The following is a 17999-nucleotide window of genomic DNA, read 5'->3' as shown; positions in this document are numbered from 1 at the left end:
TCTAATATATTGACAACGAGGATCATAGTCTTGTCAATGCAATTCATTCCAATGTTATGCCAAGACTTGACAATGCGGCGAGCATGACAGTTGACGTAATGGTGCGAATCTCCCCCAATGTGGCAAGGCTGTTAAGATTTAGGATTTCCAATTTAAGATTTATCTTCATGTTAATAAAGATCCTGATGATTTTAGGATTATGCAATTGTTATTTAGGATTAGTTTCCTTATTTGAGTTGTATATTTGAGTTTTGTTTCATTATTTTATGTTCTTATCTCGTAAGACTGTTATATAGCCATATCATATTATTAATAAACGTAAGTCATTGTAAAGAAAGAAACCTAATAAGACATTTCTCCCAATTGTTGAATGCTGATCATGACAAAGATACCGAGACGGAACAAAAGGTAACGGATGGCATGAGTTTACTAAAATGGAAAAGAAAAGGGTTGGATAAATGGGTCACTCTAAAACACTTATGACTTAACAATGTCTTAGCATGATAATTTAAATTATAATTTTTTTATAATACCATTAGTGGAATAGAAAATGGGACAACTTTAAAGACTTTTAAATTTCAATCCCTATTTTAGTAATTTCAAAACATGTTGGATTGTATAAAAATTATGTTGAGAGTTTTGATATTTTTTATATTAGTGAAAATATTTAAATTTAATTCTAATATCTTTAATACAGAACTTATTTATTATTGAAAAATAATAGAAGATAATTGATTGTGATTATTTTTATACAATCATAAATTTAAATTTAAAGTCAAAGAAATTTATATAATTGTAAAAAAAAGACTAAACTGTTTAAAAAAAAGTTTGTATGAACAAACGAAATTACATAATAAAACTTCAAACTCCATATTAAGTTAAAGAATTGTATCCTTAAATCTGACTTTTTAATTATAAGTCAAAATTTTATATAAATAACACTTTTTTTTTGTGAATTACATGCAACATGTCATAGTTAATAAGTTATACCGTCCTTTATTAATATATTTTAGTTAAATTATATTTTTACTGTCTTTTAATTAAGAGTCCATTTGAATTAATTATTTTATCATTAATTATCTTGATATAAATGTTCCAAATAAATTAATTCTTTCAATTTTTTAATATTTTGATTGAATTTTAGTTTCTTAATTTTAATGGATAAATAAACTAATTATGCGAGACCTAACTTCATCATTACTTATTATTGTATAAATTGACACAATCAAAAACATTGGTTTATATCATATATATTTAAATATATACAATACATATATGATTTTTTGAAATTATAAAATATCTTTTACTATTTTTCTTTTATGATAAACATCAAATATGTTTTTCTATTTTAAATATACTGAACGAATATATTTAATTTTTATCTATTATTTTTTTATAAAATAAAATAAAACAATAATAAAATTTATGAGAAGATAAAAATATACTAAATATATGCATAGAGTCGTAATAGAAAACCTGAAAATCCAGGGGCAATAATGGGAAAAGGTGGGTTTGTGCATTCTTCGAAACACCACCGCCTGCAATACAAAGAGACTCTCTTTCTCTTCATCACATCACTATTTGTACTCTCTCTATTCTTTGTGAAGGGCTAATTTTTTTTTTTTATTCAAAACACAAAATTTTTATTTCACGGCGATTTTCAACCCCAACCTCTCACACTCTCTTCTCTATGTGTATGCTTTCACTCTCTCATCTCTTTCTCTCAGGTACCTTCCTCTTTCTCTTTCTACCAATACGATCTGCGTTTTGTGAATTTTTGATTTCTTTCAATTTCTGCGCGTGTAATGAATGGTTGAATTCTGTGTTGTTGTTGTCGTTTTGTTCACTAACTGTTTTCGTTTTGCGGTTATTATTTTGATTTTGAATTGAATCTGCAGTTCAAAGTAGCGAAGCTTAGGTGAGATGACAAACGAAAGATCGAGTTGGCCATCGAGGCTCCGCCAACTTCTCTCCAGAGAGGGTTCCATTGGCCCTTCCGTCAAACTCGACTCTGACCCTGTCAGTCTTTTCTCTTTTTATCGCTTCTTCTTTTGTTTTAATTCAACTGTTCTAATAATTGGAAAATGTATTTTTTTTCTAAGGCTTTCGCTTTGTATTCAGTGCTTTCGTGATTGTGTGTCTTATTAGCTATTCTACCACTTGTTAACTGAAAATGTTTGTGTTTATTTTATTGGCTATTGGCTAGTGGCTGCTTCTGTTTTTTTTTTTTTTTTTGGTTCTGCTTTCTAACGAATTCATTGATGTGGAGTTTGCAAGTGCTCTGTTGTGTGGAATAGGTTGCCGTCCTTGATATGAATTTAGAATTGCAAGACCCGTGATAGCATGTGCTTTTTAGTTAGTAATTGAAATAATACAGGAAACTAACTGAGCGAGTGTTTGGAGAAAAGTAGAATTGTAGATAAGTGCTTTTGGTTTAAAAGCTTTTTTTTTAAATAGAAAACTTGAACTTGAGAGCTCTTGGGAAAGTGAAAAGGGGAATTTTAAGTGGAAGATACTGTATTAAGCTTGAAAAACAATATTGTAATATCAATCAGTAGTGTTGTGATGTAGAAATTTATTGGCTGTTGAAGTGCATAGTTGTAGTTTTTATTTTTTGTTGTCGTGTTTGAATAGCTGAATGGGATAGTTGACTTTGGCTTAAGATAGACTTAATATGAACTTGTCTGAATCTATAAATCCCTAACGAGAATAATTTATCAAGCAAGTTTAATATGCAAATTGCATGTGCCCCCAACAAGGATCTCTCTTCTGAACAAAGGAAAGGAACTATTTTCCTATAATATGTGCATGTTTGGGAAAAAAATTCTGGGAGAATTTACTTCTTTTTTTTTAAAGCTCTCTCAAGTAGATGGCAAAAGTGGGCGATAATTTCTTCAAAATAAGTTAAACCAAACCTGCATTTAGCCTGCTAATCCAAAATTCTGAATACATCCTCAGCAACTTGCAATTTTGCATCTCTACTTATCTTTTCCTTTTCATGGATATATAATTTTTAAAATTGGTTTAGCTTTCGTTCACAATGATAATGTTATACAGGATGTCTACAAAGCAGTTACTTTGGGAAAAGTAGAAAACAAAATATTGCTATTTTTTTAAAATCCACCAGAGCAAAATGTTACTTATAGTATTATTACTTACAACAAATATGCTACCTTAGAATTTGATTTGGATATGCTGTCACCGTGTGTTACTGTTAATGGTTTGATCAGCATGTAAATAAATGATGCTTGCATAACTTTGTGATATGCTTAAATTTATATATTTAATAATCTGGAGCCTTCTGTATGCATTTTTGTTGTGTGGCCTAAACTTTGTACATAAATTTTTTCAATGTTATTATTGATGAAGTTTAGCATCATTCTTATGTTTCCAAGCATTAGTCAGTTGTTGGTATATGAATTAGAGTGCCGCATGTACAATAGAAGTGATGGTCAGGTTAAAATATTTGCAAGTAGTGTGATAATTCCCACATTCCTTTATAGTAATTATTAGGGTTTTTAAACCTTTTTATGCATATATTTCTTAAACTTAATGGAGACATTTCACATTTCATAGAGTGAATCTTTGGTTTTGATGACATTTGCATATTCATGATTGTGACTTTATGCGTATAAAAGTGTTAACTTGCCTACTTAGAATGTGAGAAAGTATGAAAGTTTCTGTCTTTTATCCTGCTTTGGCTTCCATCTTTTTTTTTTCTGTGCATTCGTTGTTTTGAGCGACAATGTCCTTTGGGTCCATATAAATTTTGCATGCTCAGTATGCACATGCTCATTTTGGTAAAGCTAATAGTCAAGTGATGTTTTTCTTATTCTAAAACTGAGTAATACTAGTATTATTTATTCATTTTGCTAAATTGATCAATACTTTTTTTCCTTTTCCAAAATTGATTAGCATGAATGATTTGTAAAATTGAAATAAGTATGTTTTGAAATTTGATTCAACTGTGCTTCACAATTTCCATTCTTAGATCCACTATTATTAGTACATATGCTCATGTTTGTGGTTAAATCATGTTCACTTTTGTTTATTCACATATCTTCAAAATCCTGATGATTCATGGTTATGCTGACACTTCTCTGAAATTCTAATGGCTTAAATTTTTTCTGTTGTTTCCTTTCTTCTTACCCTTATAGCTTATCTGAATTTTGTGATTGATTGATTCAGCCTCCTAAGATCAAAGCCTTCATTGAGAAGGTCATTCAATGTCCATTACAAGATATAGCTATACCCCTCTTTGGCTTTCGGTGGGATTACAATAAGGTAGTAGCAAGATATGTTGCTGCATATGGTATTCTGTTTTTTCTCCACATAGACTTATATATTGATTTTACATCAGGGGAATTTTCATCACTGGAGGCCATTATTTCTTCATTTTGATACGTATTTCAAGACATATTTATCATGTCGAAATGACCTGACATTGTCCGATAATCTAGAAGTTGGCATTCCATTACCAAAACATGCAATTCTACAAATACTACGGGTGATGCAAATAATCTTAGAGAACTGTCCAAACAAGAGTACATTTGATGGCTTAGAGGTAATTTGAAGAGAAATTGCGTCCTATCTTAATTACAATCTTTTTTCATTTTCTTTTGCTTGACTCCATCTTTTGTTTTGGTCAAGTGATTTATGCTTGGGTTGTTTGATACTATTATTTTCTAATATATCTCCCTTACTTTTCAGCACTTCAAGCTTTTACTAGCATCAACAGATCCTGAGATTATTATTTCAACATTGGAAACTCTCGCTGCTCTTGTAAAAATAAATCCTTCTAAGCTTCATGGAAGTGCAAAAATGGTTGGCTGTGGTTCAGTAAATAGCTATCTCCTGTCCCTGGCACAGGGGTGGGGAAGCAAGGAGGAGGGCATGGGTTTGTACTCTTGTATTATGGCAAATGAGAAAGTCCAGGATGAAGCACTGTGTTTGTTTCCTTCTGATGCTGAGAATAGTAGTGACCAATCCAATTACTGCATAGGTTCTACTCTTTATTTTGAATTGCATGGACCCATTGCTCAAAGCAAGGAACCAATTGTAGATACAGTTTCCTCCCGTTTGAGAGTTATACACATACCGGATATGCATTTACGCAAAGAAGATGATTTGTCAATGTTGAAGCAATGCATTGAGCAGTATAATGTTCCTCCCGAGCTCCGATTTTCATTGCTCACAAGAATTAGATATGCTCGTGCTTTCCGGTCTGCGAGAATAAGCAGGCTTTATAGCAGGATTTGCCTTCTTGCTTTCATTGTGTTGGTCCAATCCAGTGATGCTCACGACGAGCTTGTGTCCTTTTTTGCTAATGAACCAGAGTACACAAATGAATTGATTAGAGTTGTGCGATCTGAAGAAACAATATCTGGATCTATCAGAACACTTGTAATGCTTGCATTAGGAGCCCAGTTAGCAGCATACACATCATCTCATGAACGGGCACGGATACTTAGTGGATCTAGTATGAACTTCACTGGAGGGAACCGGATGATACTACTGAATGTACTTCAGAGAGCTATTTTGTCATTGAAAACTTCTAATGATCCAACTTCCTTTTCTTTTGTTGAGGCACTTCTTCAATTCTATCTGCTGCATGTAGTGTCAACATCATCTTCTGGGAGTAATATTAGAGGATCTGGCATGGTACCCACATTCTTGCCTCTGCTGGAGGATTCTGATCTTGCACATATTCATCTTGTTTGTTTAGCTGTGAAAACCCTTCAGAAGCTTATGGATAATAGTAGTTCAGCTGTATCTTTATTTAAAGAGCTGGGGGGTGTTGAGCTTTTGGCTCAAAGATTACAGATAGAGGTTCATAGGGTCATTGGTTTTGTTGGAGAGAATGATAATGTGACGCTCACTGGTGAAAGCTCAAGACATAGTAGTACTCATCAGCTTTACTCTCAGAAGAGGCTGATAAAAGTGTCCCTTAAGGCCCTTGGTTCTGCAACATACGCCCCTGCAAACTCTACCAGATCTCAACACTCCCATGAAAGTTCATTACCTGCAACTCTAGTCATGATTTTTCAGAATGTAAATAAGTTTGGAGGTGACATTTATTACTCAGCTGTTACTGTTATGAGTGAAATAATCCACAAAGATCCTACATGCTTCTCTTCTTTGCATGAAATGGGCCTTCCAAACGCTTTTTTATCTTCAGTTGCATCTGGAATTCTTCCTTCATCAAAGGCTCTGACATGCATTCCAAATGGCATTGGGGCCATTTGTCTTAATGCCAAAGGCTTAGAGGTTGTTCGAGAAAGTTCATCACTGCAGTTCCTTGTTAATATCTTTACAAGCAAAAAGTATGTCCTTGCCATGAATGAGGCTATTGTTCCGCTAGCAAATTCTGTGGAGGAACTTCTTCGACACGTGTCTTCTTTGAGAAGTACTGGTGTTGACATCATCATTGAAATCATCCATAAGATTGCATCCTTTGGTGATGGTATTGATACAGGATCTTCTTCAGGAAAAGCTAATGAGGATAGTGCAATTGAAACCAATTCTGAAAACAAAGGAAGTGAAAGCCATTGTTGCCTTGTGGGCACAGCAGAGTCTGCTGCTGAAGGGATTAGTGATGAGCAATTCATTCAGCTTTGCATTTTTCATTTGATGGTATTGGTTCACCGGACAATGGAAAATTCTGAAACATGTCGGCTATTTGTAGAAAAATCAGGAATTGAAGCTTTATTGAAGCTGTTATTACGACCTACTGTAGCACAATCCTCGGATGGCATGTCTATTGCTCTGCATAGCACCATGGTATTTAAGGGGTTTGCTCAACATCATTCCACTCCTTTGGCACGCGCCTTTTGTTCCTCTCTTAAAGAGCACTTGAATGAAGCATTAGCTGGGTTTGTTGCATCTTCGGGACCTTTGTTGCTGGATCCAAAGATGACAACAAATAACATCTTTTCTTCACTTTTCCTGGTTGAGTTTCTTCTCTTTCTTGCTGCGTCAAAAGACAACCGTTGGGTGACTGCTTTGCTTACAGAATTTGGAAATGGTAGTAAGGATGTTCTTGGAAACATTGGACGTGTCCACCGTGAAGTTTTGTGGCAAATTGCTCTTCTTGAAAATATGAAGCCTGATATTGAGGATGGTGGTTCTTGTTCTACTTCTGATTCACAACAGGCAGAAGTGGATGCAAATGAAACTGCAGAGCAAAGGTACAATTCTATCAGACAGTTTCTCGATCCATTACTCAGAAGGAGGACTTCAGGATGGAGTGTAGAATCACAGTTTTTTGATCTTATTAACCTGTATCGAGATCTGGGTCGTGCCCCTGGTGCCCAGCACCAATCAAATTCTATTGGTCCTACAAACAGGCGGTTAGGACCCATTAATCTGTTGCATCCATCTGAGTCTGCAAATGTATTGGGGGCTGCTGATAAGAAGGAATGTGACAAGCAAAAAACATATTATACCTCTTGTTGTGACATGGTCAGATCACTTTCATTTCACATTACGCATTTGTTCCAAGAGTTAGGAAAAGTAATGCTGCAACCTTCTCGCCGTCGTGATGATGTTGCAAGTGTAAGTCCTGCTTCAAAATCAGTGGCTTCTACTTTTGCAAGCATTGCTCTAGATCACATGAATTTTGGGGGCCATGTAGAAGAAGCATCCATATCAACAAAATGTCGTTATTTTGGTAAAGTCATTGATTTTGTGGATGGCATTCTAATGGAAAGGCCTGATTCTTGCAATCCCATTTTACTGAATTGCTTGTATGGGCATGGAGTTATTCAATCTGTATTGACCACATTTGAAGCAACTAGTCAGTTGTTGTTTGCAGTTAATTGGACCCCTGCATCACCAATGGAAACTGATGATGGGAATGTGAAGCAGGTTGACAAGGAAGATACTGATCATTTGTGGATATATGGTTCTTTAGCTAGTTATGGTAAATTTATGGACCATCTAGTAACCTCCTCTTTCATATTATCTTCTTTCACAAAGCCTTTACTTGCACAGCCCCTTAGTGGTGATACCCCAAATCCCCGGGATGCTGAGATATTTGTGAAAGTCCTCCAATCTATGGTGTTGAAGGCTGTGCTCCCAGTTTGGACTCATCCCCAATTTGTTGATTGTAGTCATGAATTTATTTCTAATATTATTTCTATCATCAGGCATGTTTATTCAGGGGTTGAAGTAAAAAATGTAAATGGAAGCAACAGTGCTCGTATTACTGGGCCTCCTCTCGATGAAACAACAATTTCAACCATTGTAGAGATGGGATTTTCCAGGTCTAGAGCAGAAGAAGCTTTGAGGCATGTTGGATCAAATAGTGTGGAGTTGGCGATGGAGTGGCTGTTTTCCCATCCAGAGGACACACAAGAAGATGATGAACTTGCTCGTGCACTTGCCATGTCCCTTGGGAACTCTGAATCAGACACCAAGGATGCTGCTGCTGCAATTGACAGTGTTCAACAGCTTGAGGAAGAAATGGTCCATCTTCCTCCTGTTGATGAATTATTATCAACTTGCACTAAACTTCTTCAAAAGGAACCTCTTGCTTTTCCTGTCCGTGACTTGCTCATGATGATATGCTCTCAGAATGATGGCCAATATAGATCTAATGTTGTCACTTTTATTATTGACCAGATCAAGGAATGTGGATTGATTTCTGGTAATGGAAATAATACCATGCTTGCTGCTCTATTTCATGTTCTTGCTTTGATTCTTAATGAGGATGCTGTTGTGCGAGAAGCTGCTTCGATGAGTGGTTTGATAAAAATTGCCTCAGATCTACTCTACCAGTGGGATTCTAGTCTTGGTATCGGGGAGAAAGAACAGGTTCCAAAATGGGTCACAGCTGCTTTTCTTGCATTAGACAGGTTGTTGCAAGTGGATCAAAATTTGAATGCTGAAATTGCAGAGCTGTTGAAGAAGGAAGCTTTGAATGTTCAGCAGACATCAGTCCGCATTGATGAGGACAAGCAACACAAATTGCAGTCTGCATTGGGACTTTCCACCAAGTATGCAGATATACATGAACAGAAGAGACTTGTTGAGATTGCTTGTAGTTGCATGAAGAACCAACTTCCCTCTGACACAATGCATGCTATTTTGCTACTATGTTCCAATCTTACAAAGAATCATTCTGTTGCTCTTACCTTTTTTGATGCTGGTGGTTTAAGTTTACTTCTTTCTCTGCCAACCAGTAGCCTCTTTCCTGGGTTTGACAATGTTGCTGCTGGTATTGTCCGTCATGTTATCGAAGATCCACAAACTCTCCAGCAAGCAATGGAATCTGAGATAAAACACAGTCTTGTAGCTGCGTCTAACCGCCATCCAAATGGGAGGGTCAATCCGCGAAATTTCCTGTTAAGTTTAGCTTCTGTAATTTCCCGGGATCCAATAATATTTATGCAGGCTGCTCAATCTGTTTGCCAAGTTGAAATGGTGGGTGAAAGACCTTACATTGTCTTGCTGAAAGATCGGGATAAAGAGAAATCCAAGGAGAAGGATAAGTCATTGGAGAAAGAAAAAGCACATAATAATGATGGAAAAGTTGGTTTGGGGAGTACAACCACAGCAGCTTCAGGAAATGTTCATGGAAAACTTCATGATTCAAACTCAAAGAATGCCAAAAGTTACAAAAAGCCTACTCAAACTTTTGTTAATGTGATAGAACTTCTTCTTGAATCTATATGCACATTTGTTGCCCCCCCTTTGAAGGACGATAATGCATCAAATGTTGACCCTGGCTCCCCAACATCAAGTGACATGGACATTGATGTTTCTACAGTTAGGGGGAAAGGAAAAGCAGTTGCCACTGTGTCTGAGGGAAATGAAACCAGCAGCGAGGAAGCATCTGCATCACTAGCAAAGATAGTATTTATTTTGAAGCTTCTGATGGAGATATTGTTGATGTATTCATCGTCTGTTCATGTTCTGCTTCGACGGGATGCTGAAATGAGCAGCTCTAGGGGCATTTATCAAAAGAGTCATGGTAGTTTTGCTGCCGGAGGAATCTTCTACCATATTCTTCGTAATTTTCTTCCTCATTCTCGAAATTCCAAAAAAGACAAGAAAGTTGATGGTGATTGGAGGCAGAAATTAGCAACCAGGGCTAATCAGTTTATGGTAGCTGCTTGTGTTCGTTCTTCAGAGGCAAGGAGGCGGATTTTTACTGAGATTAGCCATATCATTAATGAATTTGTTGATTCATGTAATGGTGGTAAGCCAAAGCCACCAGGCAATGAAATTCAGGTTTTTGTTGATCTACTTAATGATGTTTTGGCTGCTCGGACACCTGCTGGCTCAAGCATCTCAGCAGAGGCCTCTGTCACTTTTATGGATGCTGGTCTAGTTAGATCTTTTACTCGTACTCTCCAAGTTTTGGACTTGGACCATGCTGACTCGTCTAAAGTTGCTACTAGTATTATCAAAGCTCTTGAACTAGTAACCAAGGAGCATGTTCTTTCAGTTGAATCAAGTGCAGGAAAGGGTGATAATCAAACTAAGCCTTCTGATCCTAGTCAATCCAGAAGAACAGATAATATTGGTCACATGTCTCAGTCCATGGAAATGACATCTCAGGTCAATCACGATTCCATTCAAGTTGACCATGTAGGGTCTTACAATGTGATTCATTCTTATGGTGGGTCTGAAGCTGTTATTGATGATATGGAACATGATCTTGATGGGGGCTTTGCTCCTGCTAACGAAGATGAGTTCATGCATGAAACTGGTGAGGATGCCAGAGGCCATGGGAATGGAATTGAAAATGTTGGGCTACAATTTGAAATTGAATCCCATGGACAAGAAAATCTCGACAATGACGATGATGAGGGTGATATGTCTGGAGATGAGGGTGAAGATGTAGATGAAGATGACGAAGATGATGAGGAACATAATGATTTGGAAGAAGATGAAGTCCATCACTTGCCACATCCTGACACTGATCATGATGATCATGAGATGGATGATGATGATTTTGATGAAGTGATGGAGGAGGATGAGGATGAGGATGAGGATGATGAAGATGGTGTTATACTGAGACTTGAGGAGGGCATCAATGGAATTAATGTTTTTGACCATATTGAGGTTTTTGGAAGAGACAATAGTTTTCCAAATGAATCCCTTCATGTCATGCCAGTTGAAGTTTTTGGATCTAGACGTCCAGGGCGGACCACCTCTATTTACAGCCTGCTGGGCAGAAGTGGTGATAATGCTGCCCCTTCTCGCCATCCACTTTTAGTTGGTCCTTCTTCCTCATTCCACCTATCTGCTGGTCAATCAGGTCAGTTCCTTTATCAATTTCTTAATGTTTTATTACAATTATGTTTTTTTTTTTCTCTTTATTCTCCATTTTAATAATGATATATATTTTTCCTTATAATTTCCAGATAGTATAACAGAGAGCTCAACAGGCTTGGATAATATCTTTCGATCATTGAGGAGTGGACGTCATGGACACCGCTTGAACTTGTGGAGTGATAATAACCAGCAAAGCAGTGGGTCAAATACTGGCGCTGTACCACAGGGCCTTGAGGAGTTGCTTGTCTCTCAATTGAGGCGACCTACTGCTGAGAAGTCATCTGATAATATTATAGCAGATGCAGGTCCTCATAATAAAGTTGAGGTCAGCCAAATGCATAGTTCTGGAGGTTCAAGGCTTGAAATTCCAGTTGAAACTAATGCAATTCAGGAAGGTGGTAATGTGCTTCCTACATCAATTGATAACACTGGCAACAATGCTGATAGCAGACCTGTAGGAAATGGTACTCTGCAAGCGGATGTATCAAACACTCACTCTCAGGCAGTTGAGATTCAGTTTGAGAATAATGATGCAGCTGTGCGGGATGTTGAAGCTGTGAGCCAGGAGAGTGGTGGTAGTGGGGCAACTTTTGGTGAAAGTCTTCGGAGCCTAGATGTTGAGATTGGAAGTGCTGATGGCCATGATGATGGTGGAGAAAGGCAGGTTTCTGCAGATAGGATAGCAGGTGATTCACAGGCTGCACGCACAAGAAGAGTAACTATGCCTGTTGGTCATTCTTCTCCTGTAGGTGGGAGAGATGCTTCCCTCCATAGTGTTACTGAAGTTTCTGAAAATTCTAGCCGAGATGCAGATCAAGATGGTCCAGCAGCTGAGGAGCAAGTGAACAGTGATTCTGGATCAGGAGCAATTGATCCTGCCTTTCTGGAAGCTCTTCCTGAGGAGCTGCGTGCTGAAGTCCTCTCAGCTCAGCAGGGTCAAGTGGCTGAACCATCAAACTCTGAGTCTCAAAACAATGGGGATATTGATCCAGAATTCCTTGCAGCTCTTCCCCCAGATATTCGAGCAGAAGTTCTAGCTCAGCAGCAAGCACAGAGACTACATCAAGCTCAGGAGTTGGAAGGGCAACCTGTTGAAATGGACACCGTCTCAATAATTGCAACATTTCCTTCAGAATTACGAGAAGAGGCAAGTTTGTCAGTTGAATCCCATTATACAAATTGAGTTTGTTTCTGAAGACTTTTTTTATGTGGTTTTGTTCAGGTTCTATTAACATCCTCTGATGCTATCCTTGCCAACCTTACGCCTGCCCTTGTTGCTGAGGCAAATATGTTGCGGGAGAGGTTTGCACATCGATACAGTCATACCCTCTTTGGTATGTATCCCAGAAGTCGTAGAGGAGAGACTTCTAGGCGTGATGGTATTAGTTCTGGCCTGGATGGTGCAGGGGGAAGCATCACTTCACGCAGGTCTGCTGGCGCTAAGGTTATTGAAGCTGATGGAGCACCTCTAGTTGACACTGAAGCTTTGCATGCCATGATTCGGTTATTTCGCGTAGTTCAGGTATTACTTGGTTATAGGCACTGATATCCTTCAAAACAAGCACAACTTCATTGTTAACACATTTTTTTAAATTTTTTTCAGCCACTATATAAAGGTCAATTGCAGAGGCTTCTTTTGAATCTTTGTGCCCATAGTGAAACCAGAATTTCCCTTGTGAAAATTCTGATGGACTTACTAATGCTTGATGTAAGAAAGCCCGCTAGTTATTTTAGTGCAGTTGAACCTCCATACAGACTATATGGTTGTCAGAGCAATGTAATGTACTCACGCCCTCAATCGTTTGATGGTAAGAAAACTTGATCAATCTTTATTCTGTTTCTTGTCCTTATTGACCATTATGAATTTAGTCAGTGCAGAGTTGTTTTAATTTCTTAAACGGACTTCTGTTTTCTTATTCGTCGAGCTCGTTTTCGCTAGCGACCATCGATATTATTTGGAAGATATTCTCTTCCCCTTCCCTTTAATGGTGAATAATTATTGATACCTTCTATATATGTTTGATTATGCAGGAGTTCCTCCGTTACTCTCTCGGCGAATACTTGAAACTCTTACCTATCTTGCTCGCCATCATCCATTTGTGGCAAAAATTTTGCTTCAGTTTAGGCTGCATCCTCCTGCATTAAGAGAACCAGATAATGCTGGTGTTGCACCTGGCAAAGCTGTGATGGTGGTTGAAGATGAAATAAATGCTGGTTACATATCCATTGCAATGCTTTTGGGTCTCTTGAAACAACCCCTTTATTTGAGGAGCATAGCTCATCTTGAGCAGGTGATGATTTGGTTTTATTGATATCTTTATCACATCCAATTTTGTGTACTTGCAGAGAGTGCTGACTTTATTTGCTCTTTTCAGTTGCTAAATTTACTGGATGTTATCATTGATAGTGCTGGAAGCAAGTCTAGTTCATGTCATAAATCTCAGATATCTACTGAGGCAGTAGTGGGTCCACAAATTTCTGCAATGGAGGTAGATGTGAATATTGATTCAGTTACATCTTCTGCTCTTGACGCATCTCCTCATGTCCATGAATCCTCCAAACCCACACCTCCCAGTAATAAGGAATGCCCGGCTCAGCAAGTATTGTGTGATCTGCCGCAGGCTGAACTTCAGCTCCTCTGCTCACTGCTTGCTCAAGAAGGGTATGGTTATGGTTATTCTTGTAGATTAAAGTTACTTCTTTTATCTGTGTTTTATCAGTATGCCTTGATTTGGTGTATATAAATTTTGATAACTGATTTCCTTACTTTGGGAAAGTGGCAAGAGTCATAAGTTTCCTGGCATGAGGTTCCATTTTTTAATTAACTGATTTCATTACTTGCGTCTTGACATGTGTTCCATTTATTTTTGTCATATTATTACACCATAATTCTAAACCATATGTGTCTGGCTATTATTGTTCCAAAAACAATGTTGTAGACTTTAGCAATATGGACTTCATCTGATGTTTCTTGTATTCCTTCCAGTTTGTCCGATAATGCATATGGTCTTGTTGCGGAGGTAATGAAAAAACTGGTGGTCATTGCTCCAATTCACTGTCAGCTTTTTGTCACTCATCTGGCAGAAGCAGTTCGAAACTTGACTTCATCTGCAATGGATGAGTTACGCACTTTTAGTGAAGCAATGAAAGCTCTTATCAGTACAACATCTTCTGATGGCGCTGCAATTTTAAGAGTTTTGCAGGCTTTGAGTTCCTTGGCAACCTCATTGGCTGAGAAAGAGAATGATGGATTAACTCCTGCACTTTCTGAAGTTTGGGGAATTAATTCAGCATTAGAGCCCTTGTGGCATGAGCTGAGCTGTTGTATAAGCAAGATAGAAGTCTACTCTGAGTCAGTATCTGAGTCTATTACCCCTTCTAGAACATCTCTGTCAAAACCATCCAGTGCCATGCCTCCACTTCCAGCTGGTTCTCAAAATATCTTACCATACATAGAATCTTTTTTCGTGGTCTGTGAGAAGCTACATCCTGCACAGTCAGATGCTAGTAATGACACAAGTGTTCCTGTTATTTCTGATGTGGAAGATGCTAGCACATCTGGTACTCGGCTGAAAACATCTGGACCTGCTATGAAAGTAGATGAGAAAAATGCTGCTTTTGCCAAGTTTTCAGAGAAGCATAGGAAACTATTAAATGCTTTTATCAGGCAAAATCCTGGTTTGCTTGAGAAGTCTCTTTCCCTCATGCTGAAGACTCCAAGATTTATTGATTTTGATAACAAGCGTTCCCACTTCCGATCAAAAATTAAACATCAGCATGACCATCACCACAGCCCATTAAGAATATCAGTAAGAAGAGCGTATGTTCTAGAAGATTCATACAATCAGCTTCGCATGAGATCAACTCAAGATTTGAAGGGAAGGTTGACTGTTCATTTCCAAGGGGAAGAAGGTATCGATGCAGGTGGGCTAACAAGGGAATGGTATCAATTGTTGTCTAGAGTTATTTTTGACAAAGGAGCACTGCTCTTCACTACAGTAGGCAATGAATCAACATTTCAGCCAAACCCTAACTCTGTTTACCAAACAGAACATCTATCTTATTTCAAATTTGTTGGTAGAGTGGTGAGTTCTTTTACAAGTGTTCTTAATGTATGATGTTGGTCATATATGCTTTGTTCTTATCCCTTTCTACATTATCCAGGTTGGAAAAGCTTTATTTGATGGTCAGCTCTTGGATGTCCATTTTACTCGGTCATTCTACAAGCACGTCCTAGGGGCCAAAGTTACGTATCATGATATTGAAGCCATTGATCCTGACTATTTCAGAAATTTGAAATGGATGCTTGAGGCAAGTGTATTTTTGTAGTTTTTCCATTAGCTTTGTCAGTATTCACAATAGTTATCTTCATGTTCATTGTGAAAATTTTCTCTTGCTTGTGGTATGACTGCAGAATGATATCAGTGAAATTTTGGATCTTACTTTTAGCATTGATGCTGATGAGGAAAAGTTGATTTTGTATGAGCGGACAGAGGTACTAACTTTATTTCTAAACTATTATGAGATTATATAATATATTGAATTAGACATTGTTTAGTATCTAATTTTGATGAACATGTCTAGGTGACTGATTATGAGCTGATTCCTGGTGGACGGAATACGAAAGTTACGGAGGAGAATAAGCACCAATATGTTGATTTGGTTGCTGAGCATCGGTTAACCACTGCCATTCGACCTCAAATAAATGCTTTCTTGGAAGGGTTCAATGAATTAATTCCCAGGGAGTTAATATCTATATTCAATGACAAAGAGCTGGAATTATTGATCAGTGGACTTCCTGAAATTGATTGTGAGTCTTTTTCAATATTTACATTACCTTTATTGATGGCATTCATTTGCTCTCGATCCCTGGCTATCTTTCATAAGTCTTCAAACTCTGGAAAAGAAAATTTAACAATCGGTTCTACATTTCATTTCAGTGGATGACTTGAGAGCAAATACAGAATATTCTGGATATAGTGGTGCGTCACCAGTTATCCAATGGTTTTGGGAGGTTGTTCAAGGTTTCAGCAAAGAAGACAAAGCTAGACTGCTGCAGTTTGTGACTGGCACATCCAAGGTATATTGTTTTCAGAGCTTTAAACCTTTTGATCTTTATTTGTTTTATTAGCAATTACACAATTTTCAGTGATTTTCCATGTTGAATCACCTTCTCTTAGCTGCTTTTGCTTTCACATTAGAATTAGTTCTCTCTTCTCCCCAATGCTTTGGTGTTTGGATGCATAAGATGAATTCAATTAAATTGCTCCCAGTTTCTGTGTGTTCAATTTATTCCAAAACATCTAGAATCATGTCTCCTAAGTCACAAGATCTTGAGCAATTTGAAGACTTGAGTTTCAATGGAAATGCTTTAGTGAAGAAGCACTCCTGAGATTTCATATTTACATACACATTTCAGAATTAGTTACATTTTAGTTTTGCTAGAGTAAATACTAATGCAATTCCCCTAGTACATGAATCTGAAAGTTCATGAATTCTAAGCTTTTAATGCAGCAATTCCCAATAGACATGTTTCCAGTAGAAAAAAACATAAACGGAGTATAAGTAGAACTACTGATTTAGTGATCTGAGTTCTGAAGTGCGACTGCTATTTACTGAATAGGCTTATGATGGAGGAGATAAGAGACACTGAACAGTTTTCCCCTCTCAATATACACCTTTGATATAAGCTATACTTGTTTCCCTCAACAACAACAACAACAACAACAACGCCTTATCCCACCAGTTGGAGACGATATTCAATATCGCCCTTTTAATAATCAAATGACAATGGTTCCTTGTTTTGTTTATTAAAATTTGTATTATATAATTAGGGGGTCTGATTTTAGCTAGCAACATTTCAGGTTCCTTTGGAGGGTTTTAGTGCTCTTCAAGGAATTTCAGGTGCCCAGAGGTTTCAGATACATAAGGCATATGGGAGTTCTGATCACTTGCCTTCTGCTCATACCTGGTACCGTTTTTCTACTTCTCAGTTTATTGTATCATCAATCAGCATTTTTTTTTTTTGGCATGTGTTTAAGTATATTCCATCACTTGGTGGATCATCATTATCATGTGTCTTCAACTAAGTAACACGGAGTCTTTTTTATGCAGTTTCAATCAATTAGATTTGCCAGAGTATCCATCTAAACAACATTTGGAAGAGAGGTTACTGCTTGCCATTCATGAAGCAAATGAAGGATTCGGATTTGGTTGACATGTTTTTTTTTCTTTTCTTTTTGGGGGGGTTGGGGAGGAAACAAACTGTATTACATTTTTAGGTTAGAAGCTATTTGAAAGCTTTTACTGGGGTTGACAAGATTTAACAGTATATCATGTTAATATGTTGTACAGATATATTTTCAATGGGAAATGCCTTCGGCGGTTTTTCAGTAACATGTTTTTGTCCCATTTGGCACCCTATATTATAGACTAAATGAATGGTACAAAGGACTTATCTTTCACTCGACCAATAATATATGATGAGGTTCCGGAAAGACAAGTAGATGTCGTGATTATTAAAAATTCAATGTCTCGTGAGACATGAAAGTTTTCGGAGAATGACAAGGACCGTCTCTAATTATAAATTTACTTGTTAGGGGCAAGATTCATTCCAAAGTTTACAACACTAAAAATATAACTATTTTTTAAAGTAACATATCAATTATTTTTTATGAGTTTTTGTATTCTAAAAATATTGGATGATTTTTTTTTTT

The 17999-nt window shown here is 37.2% G+C and overlaps 1 protein-coding gene across 1 annotated transcript; it reads left to right on the top strand.

Moving 5' to 3' along the window:
- The first annotated feature begins 1535 nt into the window (after positions 1-1535).
- Positions 1536-17679, top strand: LOC100802630 (E3 ubiquitin-protein ligase UPL1). The gene is made up of 17 exons (XM_003527840.5): positions 1536-1727; positions 1899-2019; positions 4189-4284; positions 4361-4564; positions 4711-11266; positions 11373-12430; positions 12506-12805; positions 12887-13091; positions 13315-13574; positions 13659-13945; positions 14270-15368; positions 15448-15594; positions 15698-15778; positions 15868-16093; positions 16224-16363; positions 17148-17254; positions 17398-17679. Exons 2-17 carry the CDS (start codon positions 1924-1926, stop codon positions 17498-17500), a joined length of 10965 nt encoding a protein of 3654 aa, XP_003527888.3. The 5' UTR covers positions 1536-1727; positions 1899-1923; the 3' UTR covers positions 17501-17679.
- The last annotated feature ends 320 nt before the right edge of the window (positions 17680-17999 follow it).

Source organism: Glycine max, chromosome 6 (assembly GCF_000004515.6).
Source record: "Glycine max cultivar Williams 82 chromosome 6, Glycine_max_v4.0, whole genome shotgun sequence".
NCBI classification, from domain to species: Eukaryota; Viridiplantae; Streptophyta; class Magnoliopsida; order Fabales; family Fabaceae; genus Glycine; species Glycine max.
Note: the sequence above shows the minus strand (reverse complement) of the source record. Positions and strands in the feature narration are given on the sequence as shown.

Coding starts and splice junctions, on each gene's coding strand:
- LOC100802630 (XM_003527840.5), top strand. CDS start 1,924: ATGACAAACGAAAGATCGAGTTGGCCATCGAGGCTCCGCCAACTTCTC. Junction 4,285..4,360: donor TTCGGTGGGATTACAATAAG/GTAGTAGCAAGA, acceptor ATTTTACATCAG/GGGAATTTTCATCACTGGAG. Junction 15,595..15,697: donor ATTTGAAATGGATGCTTGAG/GCAAGTGTATTT, acceptor GTATGACTGCAG/AATGATATCAGTGAAATTTT.